The 17,739-nt window shown below is 41.9% G+C and overlaps 4 protein-coding genes and 2 non-coding genes across 10 annotated transcripts; 3 read left to right on the top strand and 3 right to left on the bottom strand.

Annotated features, from left to right (window-relative positions):
• Positions 1–227: 227 nt before the first annotated feature.
• Trnat-agu (transfer RNA threonine (anticodon AGU)) lies at positions 228–301 on the bottom strand. Its single transcript has one exon. It is a non-coding gene; the product is annotated as a tRNA-Thr (tRNA).
• A 455-nt stretch (positions 302–756) lies between these two features.
• On the top strand, positions 757–828 carry Trnap-agg (transfer RNA proline (anticodon AGG)). The gene has a single exon. It is a non-coding gene; the product is annotated as a tRNA-Pro (tRNA).
• Positions 829–1,669: 841 nt separating this feature from the next.
• On the top strand, positions 1,670–11,010 carry LOC128889768 (tubulointerstitial nephritis antigen-like). 3 transcript variants are annotated; one of them, XM_054147730.1, is made up of 9 exons: positions 1,670–1,889; positions 6,891–7,336; positions 8,205–8,501; positions 8,843–8,906; positions 9,002–9,143; positions 9,276–9,568; positions 9,699–9,907; positions 9,972–10,126; positions 10,414–11,010. In XM_054147730.1, the coding sequence occupies exons 3-9, from the start codon at positions 8,222–8,224 to the stop codon at positions 10,531–10,533; spliced, it is 1,263 nt and encodes a 420-aa protein (XP_054003705.1). In that variant the 5' UTR covers positions 1,670–1,889; positions 6,891–7,336; positions 8,205–8,221; the 3' UTR covers positions 10,534–11,010. The 3 variants fall into 3 exon arrangements, with proteins under 3 accessions (XP_054003705.1, XP_054003703.1, XP_054003706.1); XM_054147728.1 differs by lacking the exon at positions 6,891–7,336 and having other exon boundaries at positions 10,414–11,009; XM_054147731.1 differs by lacking the exons at positions 1,670–1,889; positions 6,891–7,336 and adding an exon at positions 7,412–7,587.
• Positions 11,011–11,014: 4 nt separating this feature from the next.
• LOC128889769 (uncharacterized) lies at positions 11,015–14,079 on the bottom strand. The gene is made up of 4 exons (XM_054147732.1): positions 13,391–14,079; positions 12,393–12,583; positions 11,605–11,973; positions 11,015–11,259 (listed from the first exon to the last, which is right to left on the bottom strand). Exons 1-4 carry the CDS (start codon positions 13,725–13,727, stop codon positions 11,026–11,028), a joined length of 1,131 nt encoding a protein of 376 aa, XP_054003707.1. The 5' UTR covers positions 13,728–14,079; the 3' UTR covers positions 11,015–11,025.
• Positions 14,080–14,727: 648 nt separating this feature from the next.
• LOC128889741 (60S ribosomal protein L15) lies at positions 14,728–16,502 on the top strand. 3 transcript variants are annotated; one of them, XM_054147663.1, is made up of 5 exons: positions 14,728–14,854; positions 15,215–15,395; positions 15,656–15,792; positions 15,879–15,989; positions 16,177–16,502. In XM_054147663.1, exons 2-5 carry the CDS (start codon positions 15,224–15,226, stop codon positions 16,369–16,371), a joined length of 615 nt encoding a protein of 204 aa, XP_054003638.1. In that variant the 5' UTR covers positions 14,728–14,854; positions 15,215–15,223; the 3' UTR covers positions 16,372–16,502. The 3 variants fall into 3 exon arrangements, with proteins under 3 accessions (XP_054003638.1, XP_054003639.1, XP_054003640.1); XM_054147664.1 differs by having other exon boundaries at positions 14,832–14,947; XM_054147665.1 differs by having other exon boundaries at positions 14,847–14,956.
• LOC128889742 (actin-related protein 2/3 complex subunit 3) lies at positions 16,496–17,736 on the bottom strand. Its single transcript, XM_054147666.1, has 4 exons — positions 17,565–17,736; positions 17,200–17,376; positions 16,934–17,129; positions 16,496–16,866 (listed from the first exon to the last, which is right to left on the bottom strand). Exons 1-4 carry the CDS (start codon positions 17,568–17,570, stop codon positions 16,712–16,714), a joined length of 534 nt encoding a protein of 177 aa, XP_054003641.1. The 5' UTR covers positions 17,571–17,736; the 3' UTR covers positions 16,496–16,711.
• Between the last annotated feature and the right edge of the window lie 3 nt (positions 17,737–17,739).

Genomic DNA, 17,739 nt, shown 5'->3' with positions numbered 1-17,739 from the left:
AATATGATTGCATTTCAAGTGTTGTCGATTCTTATCGCGTCACTTATCGACATAGGTATTTATGGATCTGTATAAATAGTATATTCCAGAAAAATAATTGTCCTTAATCTTAAGTTAGTACAAACGCTAACAAAAAATAACACTTTATTCGATCAACACTGTGACAATCGCTTTTTTATTAATAAAATGAATTATGTGAAAAATGTAAAAAAAAAAAAAAACCGCATAGGCCCCGGAGGGATTCGAACCCTCGATCTCCTGTTTACTAGACAGGCGCTTTAACCAACTAAGCCACGGCGCCGTTATGAAATCAGCTTCTTACAGAATCAACATAACGTATCGTAGCTGTTAATATCTAATGCTAAACAACTTTTATTTTACATCGAGTAAATGACGAGAAGGTTTCACGAGTAAAAAATTCATAAGTTCTACTAAAGAATCTTTCTGAAAAACAGAACTCTCCATGATTTTTTGACGGTACACATACATTAAAAAAAAAAAAGAAATATGTCTTCTTTCTCTATTGGTGTACGTTAATTTCATGTACAAGATCCCAGAGTACATGATCTAGAAAAAACATTGAACTTCATTTCTGATAGCGTTCACCGAGTGAATGGTATTCTATACGAATATATATTACCACATCAGGTGATAGTTCGAGTATTACTCATCGATAGAGCAATGTGTATTATCATAAAGTGACTCATTAAAGTGATCAGATTTATGACTGTAATTTTAGAGGCTAAATTTCAATACGGCTCGTTGGTCTAGGGGTATGATTCTCGCTTAGGGTGCGAGAGGTCCCGGGTTCAAATCCCGGACGAGCCCGTTTTTTTTTTTTCTTTCAAAATTCCATTTCGTAATCATCGAGACTCTTCCGTCCCCGATAATTAGTCTATTAATTTTGAGTAGACGATTGAAAGTAGGACACACATAAAATTGAAAGTATGAATATGGTGTAGTAACTTTACAGTATAGACGTCTTATGGACTTGAAACGATATTTTTATACTCAAGGTTACTCTTATCTGTGGATATTCGTATAAATCATTCATTTATTACGCTCTTGGGCCGGATCACCGAACGATAAGAGCGTTAAGGGAAATTACAGAGCGTGGTCACGAGAGAACAGTGCACTAAGCTTTGTTAATGCATAAGATAAAAATGTATCGGTCGAAGAGAGAAGAAAACGAAACGAAAATGAAAAGAAAATAGACAGAAGAGACTCGGAAGAGAAGAGATTTCAAACGAGACACCAGCGTCCATGAACAGATTTAGGATTTAGACCTTAAATTTTAGGGTTTCTAAAGTCTGGAGATGAACGTTGTACGCCTATATAAATGACATCTGAGTTGCAATGTCTAGTGTTGCAGACGCAGACCAGTTGGTTACTGGTTTGTCAATTAGTTACTACAATTAGTTACTAATCAGACCTAATTTCGTACGGGAGATGAGAGGTGGAAAAGGATGACGACGACGACAGTGTCGATGACGAGTCTGATAGGAGACCTTTGCATATCCGAGGAATGACGAATCTCGACGGAAGTGGCAAAGAGATCCGCTAAGTAGGTAATCGAGTGAAAAGAAACGCGAATCGAACGGAACTGAATCACGATGAACCGCGGGACACATACGACACTCCCGCGTTTACCTCGCGTTTACTTAGCGTGGTCGCGGACCAGTTAGGCTCGTGCTTTCGAGCCGCCAGCACCGGTTGATTCTCTTCTAATCTTTGACGATCGCGAACCAACCGTGACTTCGTATTCCAGAGTACTCGAGTACGTGGAGTGTCTTTCCTTTTTTACTTGGCAGGTGGTAGCGGATATTCGACGAAGAAACTAGCCCCTTCTCTGGACCCACGATAGCCTCGATAACAGCTCCTGACCACGAGTAAGTGATAAACAACTTCGTGGTGTCCCTTTCGGAAATTTAAAGTAGACAACACGATACCCATTGGGACGGGGTCCTTTCTGATAATCATTGCACGTGAAATGGTCGATTTTATAAACCGCGGAGTTTCTCACAATTTCACGACCGAAAAGTGTTGTCAGATGGCACACGTATGAGCTCGAAACTTGAACTGAAAACGACATGGTGCGTGTTTCGCCAATCACTTTATTTTATCGTACAAATTTCAGCACGTGACATTTTTATGCGAATTTAAATTGGACTACAACACAGCGACCGTTAATACAGCTTTATGACGAATGTAGAGTTGGCGAACAACTGGTTCCAACAGTTGGTTCCAGAAATTTTTATTAGGAGACACGACCCTCCGGAACGAAGCATCATTCACTGTCAAGGATAATTTCTATAGCTCCATGGAATACTCGGTCGTCCCGACTGTTCTGCTTCCGTTATCTATTGTTTGCAGATTTGTTGTACAATTTTGTTGTGTAATACCACCAATCGACAATCGAAGACACGCTCGCTTTTTGCGGGATTTATCTTCTTACCTTGGCACTCTCAGCTGAAGCTGTCGAATGTGAAAGACTAGATTGTACTTTTTATTTTGCTTAAACAACGATGATTCGTTTCGCAGTACCAGTCGCGAAAAAATTATTCGTCGAGGGTAGAGTTCGCATGCGACGCTTTGTTTGACAGCGTTATCTGTTCCAGTTTGAAATTTCATATGGCGGTTCTGCAGACCGATGAGAGATAAGATTGGTTTGTTATTGATGCACTTTAAAACACGTAAACGAGAAGTTGTTAATACCCATAGAAACGTAAGAACGGAAGTTTGGGTTCTTGTTTCGTAAAGACATAGTGGTCGAGATGCGACGTCGTTGTATCGGATATGCACTCTTCTGATTGCAATCAAACGCAAAGCTGAGAAGGAAAATCTTGAGAGAGAATCCATTGATTTCGTGTATGTATTTAGCTCTGACCTTTGCAGTTGGTAAATATTTTTAGTAAATGTACGTAAAGTTACCTAAGAACGCTCCTTCCAATCTTGTGCATACAGTGGCGTTATCGCTACACGTCTGGATCTTTTTTTATACCGTACACGATTAGCCTTAATCCAGATTCGCGAAAACATATCTAGAGGAATTCAAGGCACGTTGTGACGAACATCTTACAACATTTCGTGACAGGACACGAAATTTTATTTTCACGTCTGCGTCCCCTACCTCTTGATCTGTTAGCGGCCGTTATTGTACGACGATTGCGTAAAACCTTTCCATCCATGAATTTTTCGTGAGCTACATTTACGTGTTTACGTTTTCATAAAAATAAATTCACTGCGTGAATTATACAACATTTTTTTCGTCAACGTATCGCGATATCATAAAAATCGCGATGATACTTTCAAAAGTCATCGAGGCTCGTAAATCGTACCAAGCTTTCTTAAATCGCGTCAGTCGGATCTTAAACTACGTTTCTCTCAATGTTTCTCTTAAAAAAAAAAAAAAAAAAAAAAAATCTGATCCTGCCTCGTCTGCAATAAAACGCGCGCAGTAAGCATGAAATGTGCAATTGTGCGATATTCGCGAAAGTTACGAAGAAGTATGAAAACAACATAAAAGCTATTATCGCTCTGTTTCTTGTTTATCGAAGGATGATTCCGTTACCTCGAATGTCGCGTCACGAGCCAGATCGAGTAAACGAAAATTAATTTCCAAGAACAGGTAACGCGGACGGATGATTCTCGCGCGGTGTGCTGATCTCGCTTGTCGAAACACGCGTAATTATAAATAAACAAGTCGCGATCTCATCCATAACTCAGGAAGAACGATCGGAATTTGGGACGACGGGCGCGTACGCGTTAATATGACGTTTGTTTTATTTTTAGCGCGCGAACAATTTGAAAAATCTCGTACAAGCATCGGCGCTCCGGTCCTCCGATAAACAGAATAAAAGAAGAGGAAAAAGAATCTCTCCACGTGAGAAGACGGGAGGGGAAGGCGCGTGTTTGCGAAACGAGAGATATTAAACGCGCGATGTTTATTGCGAATCGCGAAAAAGACGTCTAGGCTCTCAAACGTTTTATGAGACTCGGACTGATCGCCGTCCTGCGCTTTCGAGGGCCCGCGAACATTATTTAGCGTACAGATGAGTTTAAAATTAACTAACGGGCTCGATCGAAGTCGGTGTTTCACTTTGTATTCGGTTCGGTACCAACAGGTGGTTCGATATTCTGCCCGGCATTCGTTCGACTTCTCGCGCGGTGCTGTAAAAATAAGCGCATCCAGAATATCGAACGGGGTGTCTATCCGATGGCCCATTCATTTTACGGATAAACGGAACCCCTCGGCCCTGAACCGTTCAACACCCGCTTAAAAATATACGATGTCGCCAGCCTCTTTCTCCAACCTCTTTTCGCCGATCGGGTCTTTCTTAAAACAGCCACCGATCTCGAACGCGCCGCTATAATTGTAAGTTATAAGTAGCGATGCTTACGCGTATTTTGTATCAACTTTCGGCGCCGATAATTTTAAATCGGATACTCGTCGATAGGAGTTGCTTTTTTGGTACCGAAACCCTCGGGTATATCAGCGACACGAATCCCATCAGTCTGCTTCCTAATTCCAAATAAAGAGCATGCGTCAGGATCCTCGGCTACTTCCGTTCCTGTCGATCCCACGTTTTCAGCGATTCGGTAACCTTCCGACGCTTTCGTAACCTTTTGTAATCGAACGTTACGGGTTTTGCTAGATTCCGATTTGTTTCGATGTTCGGTTTCTACCGCAATTCGGTACTTGGAAACTAGATTACCGCCGCGTTCCTATTTCTGTTAAATTGTGTTACGAAAGAGGTCGAGAGAGGAGTTTTGGTGTGCCTTTTAAAGGTCTGTGTTCAAGGATTCGGAAGGTGGTAGAAATGAGGGGAAGGACCAATGAGAATCGAAGCTAGCGAGTAAGGGTACGAGGATCGGATGCGTAATCGGTGTATGGACGGATAAAACTAGGTTTTTGAAACTTAAAAATATTTACTTATCCCATGAAGATAAAACTACCGATTAACCTAGAGTAATGAAGATTCCGGTACAGATGGTACGGTACAGAAGGTACGGATCAGCCTAAGCGATATCCAACACCTCCCTCCTTAAGATTGTAGGGGTAACCGACGATGATTAGTACAAATTACATACGTAAATTTGTAATTCTTAAAGGTGTTGGTTATCCTAGTATTCAACAGTTTTGCTTCTGCGTATTCCTCGATCGTCGGATAATCTACCGCAGCTCGAGTGACGAGACAGCTGTCGTAAACGTTGACGCAAACTTTGATAACTCGCGTTATGTCACCGCGTTCGTCGATCGTGCTCGTTAAAGGAATCTCGTCTCGCAGAAGCGTCTTACGAACGCATGGCTGGCAGAGTCGTTCGCATCAGGCGTACGCGTTTGTTCGTTACACGAAATTGCGCGGGTTTCCTCGATGCAGATCTAATGGAATTCTACCTCGTGATGTATTCGATGGAACCCGCGTGACGTCATGTCCACCGCCATGGCAGGCTGTTTATTATGCCCGACTTTTTTCCTCCGACGACCTATAATTTGCGTCGAATAAAAAATTGTTCGAATTATGAAGGTATTCGCGCGGGAATACATGACGCGCGATCCAAATATAGATACCGGCGTTAGAGGCGTATCGGATTTTTCCTCGAATTGCCTCGTGGATTGATAATAACGACGTTCGATGGGGAAAATATGTCTCGAATGTTATCGATCGATCGCTTACACAAGGAGAATTTTAAAGAAAATAGCAGGAGGAGGTGGGATATAGGAACAGCTGATCTAATATGGAAAATAGAGATAGGAAGAGCGAATGATCGTAGCACGCGACGCGCCAAGTACGATGATCGCGGTCTAAAAATAATCGTTGCTCGTTCAAGATATGATAAATTATATTCTCGTTAATTTCTGTCTTTCGCGGTGGCGATAAGCACCGACGCGGTATTAAGTCCATCGCTTGTTTCCATCTGTCGGATCGATTTCGACGTAACGAATCAGGATACCGAGCTCTCTGATTCGTCCCAGCGAATTGTTCGTCGAAGCGTTCATCTCGATCGTGGCAGAGTTGTAAAATATTGCATAGCTATCCATTTATTACATTCATTGAGTAATTCCATCCCTGACGTCAAGCGCTGCACCGAACGCTTTCATCGTGACGTATGCGTACATAAAATGATTACAGAAGGGTGATACGTATACGAAACCCGAAACTTTGGTAGGATCGTCGAGGGTGTCTTCGCGATCGAGAAAGGTGGATGTCTTATTTTCCGCAAGGCACAGTTTCAGCTACCCAACATGTGGGCAGATGCGTGTAATCGTATCGCGGCTGGCGTCGTCGCTTTATCCCTAATGAAACGAAACGGGTCAAGAACGTCTTTCGCTCGCTCGTTCGTACGTGTATGCTAAGTTATAATAGAAACTCCACGATTTGTTACGCGATTCGCAGCAAACGGATTCTCGAGCGAGTCGCGGGACACTTTGACGAACGATGCGCGCAAAGTAACCGAGGAGGGATGCCCGAGACGACTGGGATTCTCGTTCGTCTCTCTTCCTTTCGTACTCTGTGTCGCGTAAACTAAGGCGCGATTTAAATTCTAATTTAGGAGAATCGTATGGAATGTAAATAGACAGTTTGAATATGTGTTGTATCGTTCTAAGCTGCTACCGCATCTCGAAGATGAACGGTCGACCGTGCGTGAAAAGTGACGACTGCGAGGTCAAAAAACCGAATGCGATACGTTCCAGTCTAGCAAATTCCATTAATATTATAATACGTTCGATAACGACCACACGTAGAGGCTCGATTGATGTATCGACGATACTGCGAGAATTCTGCTCGTTGAACCTAAGTCTGACACATTTTCTTATTGTCCAATCATATCCAACGCCACAGTGTCAATTATTATTTATCCTATAAATTTCGTTGTTTATGATTTAGATTAAATCACTCTCTAACACGGTTTCTATTACCTTCGATACCTATACAAAGACGGAAGAAAGAACGGTACACAGAAAAATCCAAATTAAGCTCGTGCCGCTACCACGTTGCACAAGATGTACCAGGGTCAACACGGTCTACTTCCTCCACCTTGTCGCGGGGAAGAACGAACCTTGCAACGAGCAAATTGCGCGTGTGACATTTAACGAGGAAGATAGGGACGCGCTTCGATGCGATACCAAACGAGACAGGATGACTCGTCGAACGCTCGCGCATTTTGGCACCGTCGTCGACGAACGATGCCAGCTGTTGAATCCCAAATCTATCGAGTACACCTGGACGAAGGCTGAATAAAATGTAACGAGAACTCGAAAGAGCTACGCGAGCCTCGGCATTGTTTCCGACAACGTATTCGCGCCACGTCCGAATTCCGAAACTCGACCAAGGTTCGTTTACGTTTTCAGAAGTGAAAGTGCGGTTGAAAAGTTTGCCGCGATAGTTCCGTGAAACGAAAGTACGGTAAACTCGCGTGTGCCCCGTTCGTTCTTCCCTGTCTCGAATATGCATTCTAGATTCGAAACTTCTTGCAACGTTGACGCTCTAAGCTGCTTGCGAGGGTCCAACAGAAGTTCAGGTTCTGTCAGAGGTTCAGATGAATGTAACGCTCGCGGTACTTCGATATCGTAATAAGTGCACGGTACGATGACACTAATAGGTTTGGCACGGAGAACATTATCAATGGTTTTCATCGCGCATCTGGTAGTTGGACTCATCGTTCAGGCTTATCTAGCGGATTCTGACAGGCTAATAAACTATAAAGTAATTGGAAAAACGATTAATAGCGTCACTTCTAACGAAGAATCTACCAGATGAGTCTTACTCGTGAGTTTATGTGCCAGATCGAGGCCAAATCCCAGTAACGTTACGTTTTGTACCGATGATGGTGCTCGTTCCACAGAAACGAGTCTTCCGTTTAATATACCAAGGGCATTTCGTTGAAACTGGATCTCTGGATCTTTGAGATGGCTTGAATAGACCCATGAACTTTCGAAGAAAACTCACTCTTAACCCCTTGCCTGAAATACGTTTCAATAAGCCTTCCTTGTCGAGCAGCCTCTGATTAAGGGGAATAGAACGTCTGACTACAACGTCTGACCCGAAACGTATCAACGAAAAATCCATGTCACGATTTTCCATGTTACGAATTGGTATCTGCGTAGAATTCGTACAATTTTCGTACCTTCGTAGTTTCACTATTATCGAAAAAGAGGTAAGGACGTGTTCTCCGATCACAGACAACCGAATTCGTTGCAGAATCGAAATCGTCGAAGATGAGATCGTGCGAGAGCCTAACGACGATCGTCTTCGTCCTGTTGCTGTCCGTCGTGAAGAGTGTGAGAGACTTTCCTGGTTCTTACTGCGCTGCCAAGTATCCCTCGGGCAGATGTTGTCCGGGACGTCAGGACGAGTGCAACGCCCCGATACACAACACGTTATGCTACTGCGACGATTTCTGCAACCGAAGTAGCGACGACGATTGCTGTCCAGACTTCTGGAGTCACTGCGGAGGAGTCAACGTCACCACAACGTCGGCTCCTGAAGAAATAAGAAGTGAGTAAGTTAATCAGAGGCGAGGAAACTTTTGGCATTCGGTTAGCTGGAATTACAAAACGATGTTTGCTACATACAGAGATGGGCAAAACCCTAGGCTTCGAATAAATTTGAGGTTTGTCGATTTGTTTGTCTCGTTTCCTTCTTTGGCAAAATGTTCAAAAGAGCAAACGTTTTGGGGCACAACTTATTCAAACTCCATCTAATTCGTACACAAAAGCCACGTGTGGTCTTTAGGTCGCAGGGGCTTCCCAACCTTCGCAATCGGGAAAAGTCTATTCTCTGATAAATATCAACGATCCCAGGTGACTATTCTAAACCTAATTTGTTCGGGGTTCCAGGATGCTTCTTCCAGGGGAGGTACTACAACATCAACGAAACCTTGAAAGACAACTGCAACAAATGGTAAATTTCTTTCTTATCTTTCCAATGTAGGTGTACGCTAGAAATGTCCATGTGTCGTGACGTTCTATTGTTTTTTAACGTTCCTTCGGTTTCAGTAAATGCATCCCAATGGGCAGAGACGCTACAGTGTACTGCGAGAAGGATCGGTGCCTCGTGGATGATCCTGACAATATATTTTGGGGCACAAAGCTCGAAGAAGCCAAGTTTTTCTTGGGTTGCGACGAGCCGTCGGAAATAGTAAGGATCTTCTGGTATAAAACCATCTCTAGTAACGTTACTACCTATGACAAAATTAATTGCCACTTGACGTCGAAAATTATTAATTAATTTCACAAACGTAGAATCTTTTAACGCGTTCTGTCGTTAAAGTTCAAACAGATGAAATGTATTCGACGTATTTTTGATCCTGACATACTGCCACGGGAATTCGACGCCAGGAAGCATTGGCCAGGTTACATTTCCGGTGTCGTAGACCAAGGAAAGTGTAGCTCATCCTGGGTGAGAAGTGTCGCGAGTATAGCATCCGATAGATTCGCTATCATGAGCAAGGGCGTCGAGAGGGTCGATCTTAGCGCACAACACTTAATCTCGTGCAACATGAAAAACAAAGGATGCGAAAAAGGACAAACGGAAATAGCGTGGAAATTTGTCAAGAAGTTCGGGTAATTATTGTGTAATTTCTTTGCTTCGGTTCGGGATAGTTAACCCTACCAGACCTGAAAATATAGTTTGATACATGGACGCATTGAAAATGCAATAAATTAGATTTCCCCGAAACAATTTCCTTTTCAGCTTGGTCGACGAAGCATGCTATCCGTATACGAGCGGCAATGGGATCGCCGAGAGATGCAAACTGGAAAGGAATACCACCTTGAAGGAAGCTGGTTGCGCACCTCCACCGAATCCACTTCGAACAGAACTGTACAAAGTTGGACCTACGTATCGTTTGTGTAACGAGAACGACATTATGTACGATATCTTAACGTGGGGCCCCGTGCAAGGTAACTTTCCCGTGCCTGATTAACGTAAAATGCGTTGACGATAGAAATATTGCAATGTTCGCAGCTATCATGATGGTCTATCGTGATCTGTTTAACTACGTTGCGGGTACAGTGTATAGACACGATCGAAGTCTGGAGAACGACGAAATTGAGTTACATGCGGTGAGGATAATCGGATGGGGTGAAGAATCGTCTTTCGAAGAATCGCGTAAATTCTGGGTAAGATTACTCGATTGGCCCCGATTTTCGATAACGTAAAATGTATAACGTAAAAGTGTAGTATCCGCGTGTCCCATATCCAAGAATAAGAAGTCAAACGACAACACGAATCGTAGGGTACACGATTGGTAATGTAGGTATAATCGGTCGACTATGGATCCATCAGTTTGAATCTCCGTGCCTTATTTTTCGTTTAGACTCCTACAAAAGTTTGGTGTTTATATCAAGCAGAAACTCCGTTTTCTTTGGGATCCACCGATTCATTGCGACGTTACCTTTTGTTCCAGTTGGTCACGAACTCTTGGGGTGAAAAATGGGGCGACAGGGGCCTGTTTAAAATCGAAAGAGGCACGAACGAATCCGGAATCGAGATGTACGTCGTGGGTGCATATGCGAAAACCATCTAGAGGACCAATGTTCCATCGTTCGAAGTTCGTTGCTCGCCGTTCGCCAAAGAATTTCGCGACGGACAGTGAATTTATCGACTCGTCGTCGTTCCGTCGCGACGGGCGTCTCGACGTTATCGATGCGCGGAATCACGTACAAACATGAATCGATAAGTATTCGTGGACAATTAAAAACCGGGCGTCCTTTTCGCGATGAGGCCAAGCGGTCATTTAATCTCGCAATAACCTTCGTATCCGTCGTTTCTATTGAAAATGCGATTGGAATAATTCGTACATTCTAATCGCACGTATATATATTTGCGTGTTTGTATAGAATAAAGTGCCAAAATACACGTGTGTTTATAAATAAATTGGTCTGAGAAGAGTTTCACGCGACGAGTGGACGCGCGAAACGGAATGCGAATATACGATTAGGGTGACGGTGATCCATTTTGGCGCCGGGTCGTTTCTATCGATTGTCGCTTGTACCTATAAACATTCGTTTTCTTTTTTTTAAACTACGACGCTGCGTCGAGCGGTCTTGCAGTGCGGACTGTACACCTCCAATTTGTCCTTGGGCGTATTCATCGCAGAATAATCGATGGGGAATGGTACATCGTTGCCGCGAAGTATGCAGGAATCCGTCATGCCGAGGAAATGTTCGCCCGGACCGAACGGACCTCGACCGAACAGGAAGTTACCGTACACGAGCTGATACTGCGCCCAGCCAAGAGGATGACCTCCGTTCTGAAGAAAGAAAAAAAAAAAATCATTTTAAACCGTTCTCGTACTCCTTATACCTCCACTGCTCTCGACTTCTGTACTTTCTATTCATGTTTTTCAATAGAATGAGTCCTCGAGCTATGCGGATACGCCGACAGTTGTTTGTTCTGGTTGTACAGTCGTCGATCAAATTATCGGAGACTTGGCAAGTCTTTGGTAAAATCTCGAAAAACCTGTTTTTTTCATTCGAGTGACTCACTTCAGGCGGACTCTACAATTTCATCGACGACTGTATGCGTGGATGAATTATATGCATAATAAATAAATAAATTCAAAAACACGACTCGAAATTCAGCAAGAACGATTTACCGAAGTCATAGAATTGTAAGCAATGTCCAAGCACTTAGAGATCCGGTCGGACTCCAAGCAAACGACCGATCCGTAGAACGCGGCGAGTTCGCTCTTCGAAATGACACCGTTCGCCGAGCTGTTGATCGCGAGAAAAAATATCTTCGGCAAGATCTTCAGCCAGAAAGGGACGTCGTTGTAGGAAGCGCCGCCGACAGGTGCGACGACACGTGCCCACCAGCACAGCCAGTCATCCAAACCGATCCTCTTTCTCTGTTCGCCGTCGTACTTCCTCTCGTCCAGGATCAATTCCGCCAGTCCTTCCTCGGCCTCCAGCAATCGCAGGTATTCCGGCCCGTTCCAAGACCAATCCGCGAATCTCCTGAGTCGCTTTTTAAAAATGTTTCTCATTTTATTCGTTTCATGGTTCCTTAAGGTTCTACCAAGTAACTGTTTAGCTCGACAAGTCAAAAATTGAATCAACCAGAACGACAAATATCGATTTAACTCTACCTTGGAAATAAGCGTAAGCATTTGGACCGTTTATTTTGAAAGTGGTGTAAGTCCATTTGCGGCCCGTAAGTATACATCGGTTTACCAAAACACGCCTAAAACAAATTTATATAACCAAATTACATATCGATAAAACAGTAGAAACATTGCCAGACTTCATATAATTTGCCTAAATTTTTTAATTAACAGATACGTTAACCTTTAATTTTCTCTGACAACCGAGTACAAGAGAAAATGGACTTGCACCACTTTCAAAGTAAACGGTCCATTTATTTTGCGTACAGGCTGGTAGATACCTCCGAAAGCATTCGAAAGTCTTGCCTGTCGACGTAACCGTCTCTGTCGTGGTCCAGCAGGTACGTGAAAAAGTGAGCGAATTTATCCCGTTGTATGGGCGCTAGATCCTTCAATCTACCTCCCATGGCGGTCCCATCTTCTTCGATAGCCTCGAGATTCTCGTCGCTGGGGTATCGACTCACCCAGGTCGCTGTGTCGATGAGAGCAAAAAAAAAAACGAAAAAACAAAGGCCAAGCGAGAAAGAAAAGAACGAGATGAAATTGATCAACTATGGATTTTATCAACTTCAAGTTAGAGAAATTGTACTCAGAGTCAGATTAAGGCATGGACCTCGAGATCTATAGCATAGGGGCCTATAAGCATCCGGACCTACAGCTGGAGGACTTCTACAGGATAGTCTCAAGATATAGAATACCTCTCTGAACGTAATAACTAGACTGCGGATCTTTATGCAAAATAAAATCCTCGCGAACGTGCCTAGAAAAATTGAACCTAAATAGGAATCTATTTTATTCTGCAAATATTATAACGTGAACTTTACTTTCAATCTTTTTTATATTCTTGCATATCGTTCACATTTTGCAGGTTCCTGCGCATTCAAATTTCCTATAAATGCATGAAGATCCGCAGTCTAGTAACAACGGAAGCTTATTAATTTCACTTTTACCTGGAGCTTTTACTCTGCCCGTTACACTTGAATACTTATTGGGAACGTACTGTTTAGCTTCTCTTGATCTAGATCTCAGCAGTAACCAACGTGAAAATTAAAGCCGCGCGAACGTCTCTAGTGGACCATCATTCACGTATTCGAGTTCGTAAAAATTTCCCAAAGATTTTCTTGAACGCAACGGCAGCTATCATCCCCCTTAATCTTTCCCTGAATGTACGAGCGTAGAAAGAGAAACGCGGTGCACGCGATCTCTACTTAAAGCGGTTCTCGTCTGGTGGTATCGTGCCCGACGTTTTCTTTCTAAAGAGGAATTTACGTGTGCTTACTCCAAACGTGCACGCTCCAACCGGGACGTTCCAATTGCTTGTTGGGAACCGGCGGATCGACGATCTCGTCGACGGCGGTCGACACTGTTCGCCATCTCTTCAACAAATCCTTCGTCTTGTCGCGTGTACGATCGCAGGCCTGTCGCCAGTTAGTGATAAATTTACGTGGTACTTTCAACGCGTTGCTCTCCTCGAAACCGAGCTCTTGGCTACCCGCCGAACTCCTGCTCCTTCTGTCGATCGTTTCGCTGTCGATCGCGGTCACGGACCCCTCCGCGATCTCCTGCATCGCAGGATAATAAATCGGATCCTTTATGCTGTCCGACCGACTCTCCATAACGGACTACGCCTCCTTGCTGACAACATATTCCGACTACCTCACCTGAAATAATCAATTGCATGACGAGAGGTCACCGGGTCGCTCGATATTACGTGTAGAACCGCGCGAACTGTTCTCATTTTCTTTTTTTTCTTTCTTTTTTTTTTTAATTTTCCAAGAACCTAATGCAAACATGGATCATTCCGTTACGCTCCTCTTCTTAACAGTGTCCAGTGGAACGTAATCTGATTGTTTATTAAATTGAATAGAGTTGCGAAAACTTTGATTAATATAATATTTATATATACATTGCTTTTGTTTTTAACGCACGTCCCGATAGTACATCATTTAGAAAGGTATTTTGAATTATTTTAAATTATATTTCGTTGTCAAAATTGACACTTAAATGTTAATTAAGAAAAAAAAAACTACAGGATGACGTAAATTTGATATCATTTCCAGTCATTAGTGTTACTCGTGTGCAGTTGAAATTACAGCGTTTGCTATCGCAAACATATCTCGCTCAGTGTTCACATGCTTTAAATATATTTATCTTTGAACATGTTTAGTCGATTGAAATTCAAAGCGTTTCATATATCAAAGCAAAGAAAAATAGATCTCGTATATTACTTTCGTAACAAACCGGTCAATTATTATCAATCGCTCCCTGATTAAAAATAATAATATATGCAGCTCGTTAAGTACCTCTTGATATTTCAAATTTGGTTTGCGCGACGGTATAGCCATCTAGCGGTAAACAAACAGAATCAATTTTCAAATCTCTCAGCGCCCTCGGTGGCAAAACGCCCAAGCTTTGGTAATAGTAATAGTTTCTAATTTTTACGCTAGATGCCGCTACTAAGTACCGTAAACACCATATCAACGATCAAATATTCTTTGTATCACTCCGCATGCCGCTATTCGGCCCGATTTTGCAATTTCGCTTTTGTAACATGATAAAAATTTACAATTGAATTTCCAATCGTTTCCATAGGTGCACTTTAATGCAGTTACAGGCCCGCAGATGTCTCCTTTGTCGACGCTTACAGACATCGAGTCCATCATCTTTATTGCGTCTATGCAATGGCTTGATACGTCGACGCGGTTAACAGCGAAGCTCTTTCCTTCTGTTCCAATCGCGAAGGGTGAGTGCTACGTGTTGGAAATCGCATTATATCCTGAGCATCAACGGTTTTTTCTGGACCGCGTGCAGAGGAGATTCCGTACCAGGCTCGCTCGTACAAAATGTTCTTATGATTTTTCAATATTATTCAAACGGGAACATAATATTTCATTGTTCAGTTCTCATTAACCTCGATACGCATTTCACTCGTTTGTACACATTTCGTGAACTTTATTTCGGTTGTAAATCTTTCAATCTGTTTCAGTCATGCTTCATTGTTCTCTCGATTAAATCTTCTCCCACAACGTTGTTCGCGATTATTTTGTGCCGCGGGACACACGTGCATATTCTAACCGATTTGTTACCTTCTTTTTTTTTTCAGGGCTACGCAATGGGTGCATACAAGTATATGCAAGAGTTGTACCGTAAGAAGCAGAGCGATGTGCTCCGCTTCTTACTTCGTATTAGATGCTGGCAGTACCGTCAGTTGACCAAAATGCACCGTGCCCCCAGACCATCCAGACCAGACAAAGCTCGCCGTTTGGGCTACAAAGCTAAACAAGGTACGGGTAATACCGATTCAAAATATTGTATGTGAACGTATTCAAGCTCGTTAATTAAATTATCTTTTATATAAATGGAATTTCCTTCCATCAGTTTATAAAATAATATAGACTTGTAGAAATTTATATGATGAGATACCATGCACCACTCTTACTGCAAAATGGTGACATAGAGTACACACTGATTATGCTTCTATCTGCTTGAACAATTTCAATGTTGATACATGAAAAAGATAGGAAATTTTCTTTTCAATACGCAGGTTTTGTCATATTCAGAATCCGTGTAAGGAGAGGTGGACGTAAACGTCCTGTTCCTAAAGGTGCTACATATGGAAAACCAAAAAGCCATGGTGTTAATCAACTGAAACCAACTAGAAAGTTGCAATCTGTTGCCGAAGTAAGTATATTGTATGTCCAATCAGTATGATTATTTTTCTCTTTACACAATCAATTTGAAGTAACTAACAATTTCTCTATTTCAAGGAACGTGTTGGTCGTCGTTGCGGTGGTCTGCGAGTATTGAACAGTTATTGGGTAGCTCAGGACTCTACATATATGTACTATGAAGTTATCTTGGTTGATCCTGCACACAAGGTAATTTATATTATTTGCTTCACTTGTATCATATTAATCGGTACAAAATGATGATAAATCTATATATACTGCTGAAGACTAATGATTTTTTATCTTCCTTGGATGTCTGAATTATGCAATGAGACAAAAGATCTGTAGCGTTATTTCAACCATTTGGGTATTAATGTTTATGATCGTTGCGTTTCAGGAAATTCGTAACGATCCAAAGGTTAACTGGGTGTGCAACGCCGTACACAAACACCGTGAACTTCGCGGAAAGACGTCAGCCGGTAGGAGTTCCCGAGGATTGGGTAAAGGACATCGTTTCTCACAGACAATTGGCGGTTCGCGTCGTGCAGCATGGTTAAGACGAAACTCTTTATCGCTTCGCAGGAAGCGATAAGTTATTTGAATGTTTATAATTTGAATTCACACCCGAACAAGATACATCATTCTATTGATATAATATGGATACATATATCGATACTATGGTATATCCTGTGCGAAATAAACATCTCTTCCTTAAAAACTGTTTGTACTGTCGTATATTTTTTTTACAAATAGAAACAAATGTACATATAAAACACGAATATAATTGCACGAAGTGTGTAATTATTTTCCGCAATTAAAAGATTTTTAGTTTATTATAATTTGTGGAACGTTAAAATGCATTTCTTCCTTAAATAATGGATTACTGTATTTAACCAACGCGTACATTCGGTTATGAAATTAAAAATCATGCACTATTGTCCAGGCCCAGATAAAGACTTATCCATAAACTTCTTTTTCGCGAAACATAACCACCACTTGCTTGGTTTTCCGTCCTCTCCATATACTTTCTCTACGAGCCTGACGCCAGTCTCTTGCCTTATTTGTTGTAAATACTGTCTCATGGTATCTATAAAAACAATGTATGCATAACAACCTTCATACAGACTTAAAAGTTCAAGATTTAAAAAGTTTACCAGCTTCTACAGGATTGCTGGGTTTGGCATATACAGAGTTCAAAGGAAACCCTGGATCACCAGGTATATCAAACTTGGATATAGCAAGAGAATACATTTCGTTCGTTGCTAAAGCTTGGGTTGCACACTTCTGTAGCCTTTTCAAACATTCGGTTATATACAGAGTAATATAAATTAAAACTCTATCAGCCTCGCTCTGTGAAATCATCGTGATTGAACAGATTCAAAAAATAATCGTAAACAATAACGTACGTAATTCAGCTTACCTTAATTTCATACGTTCTAAAGAATACGTTTGCTTTAAAAAAGTATAATGCTTCGTCAATTATATCCGGATCTTTACTGTTAAAAGGAGGCGCAGGACCTCTGAAATGCGTTCTAATAGGCAGAAGCGCCATATTACCAACGTTTCCATTATTTTCTACAAAACTTGAGTGATATGCCTGCGATAAAAAGACAATCATACAAACGTTGCTGTTATTGTCAATCTATCAGGGTACTTAAATACATTTCGCTTAGTTTCGCGCATACTGAACGTGCGAATTTTGACAGTTTCAATCTTGATAAGGTTAGGATAACGCCCAACAACGATACGCGAAATCGTTTTACTTAGATAAAACCTAATACTTACGGGCATACTGGTAAATTAATTTGAAAAACTATTGTTACTAAATCTTTGGACGTATCTCGTTAAACAACGTTCTCAACTGGGAGGATACATGAATGCGTCAATATTATCACCACCTTCGGCTAAAGATAACGAACGATAACGAAACTGAACGAAACTGACAAAGGAATAGATGCAT

This window comes from Hylaeus anthracinus, unplaced genomic scaffold (genome assembly GCF_026225885.1).
Source record: "Hylaeus anthracinus isolate JK02 unplaced genomic scaffold, UHH_iyHylAnth1.0_haploid 11997, whole genome shotgun sequence".
NCBI lineage: Eukaryota > Metazoa > Arthropoda > Insecta > Hymenoptera > Colletidae > Hylaeus > Hylaeus anthracinus.
The sequence above is the reverse complement of the archived record's forward strand: the minus strand, read 5'-3'. Positions and strand labels throughout refer to the sequence as shown.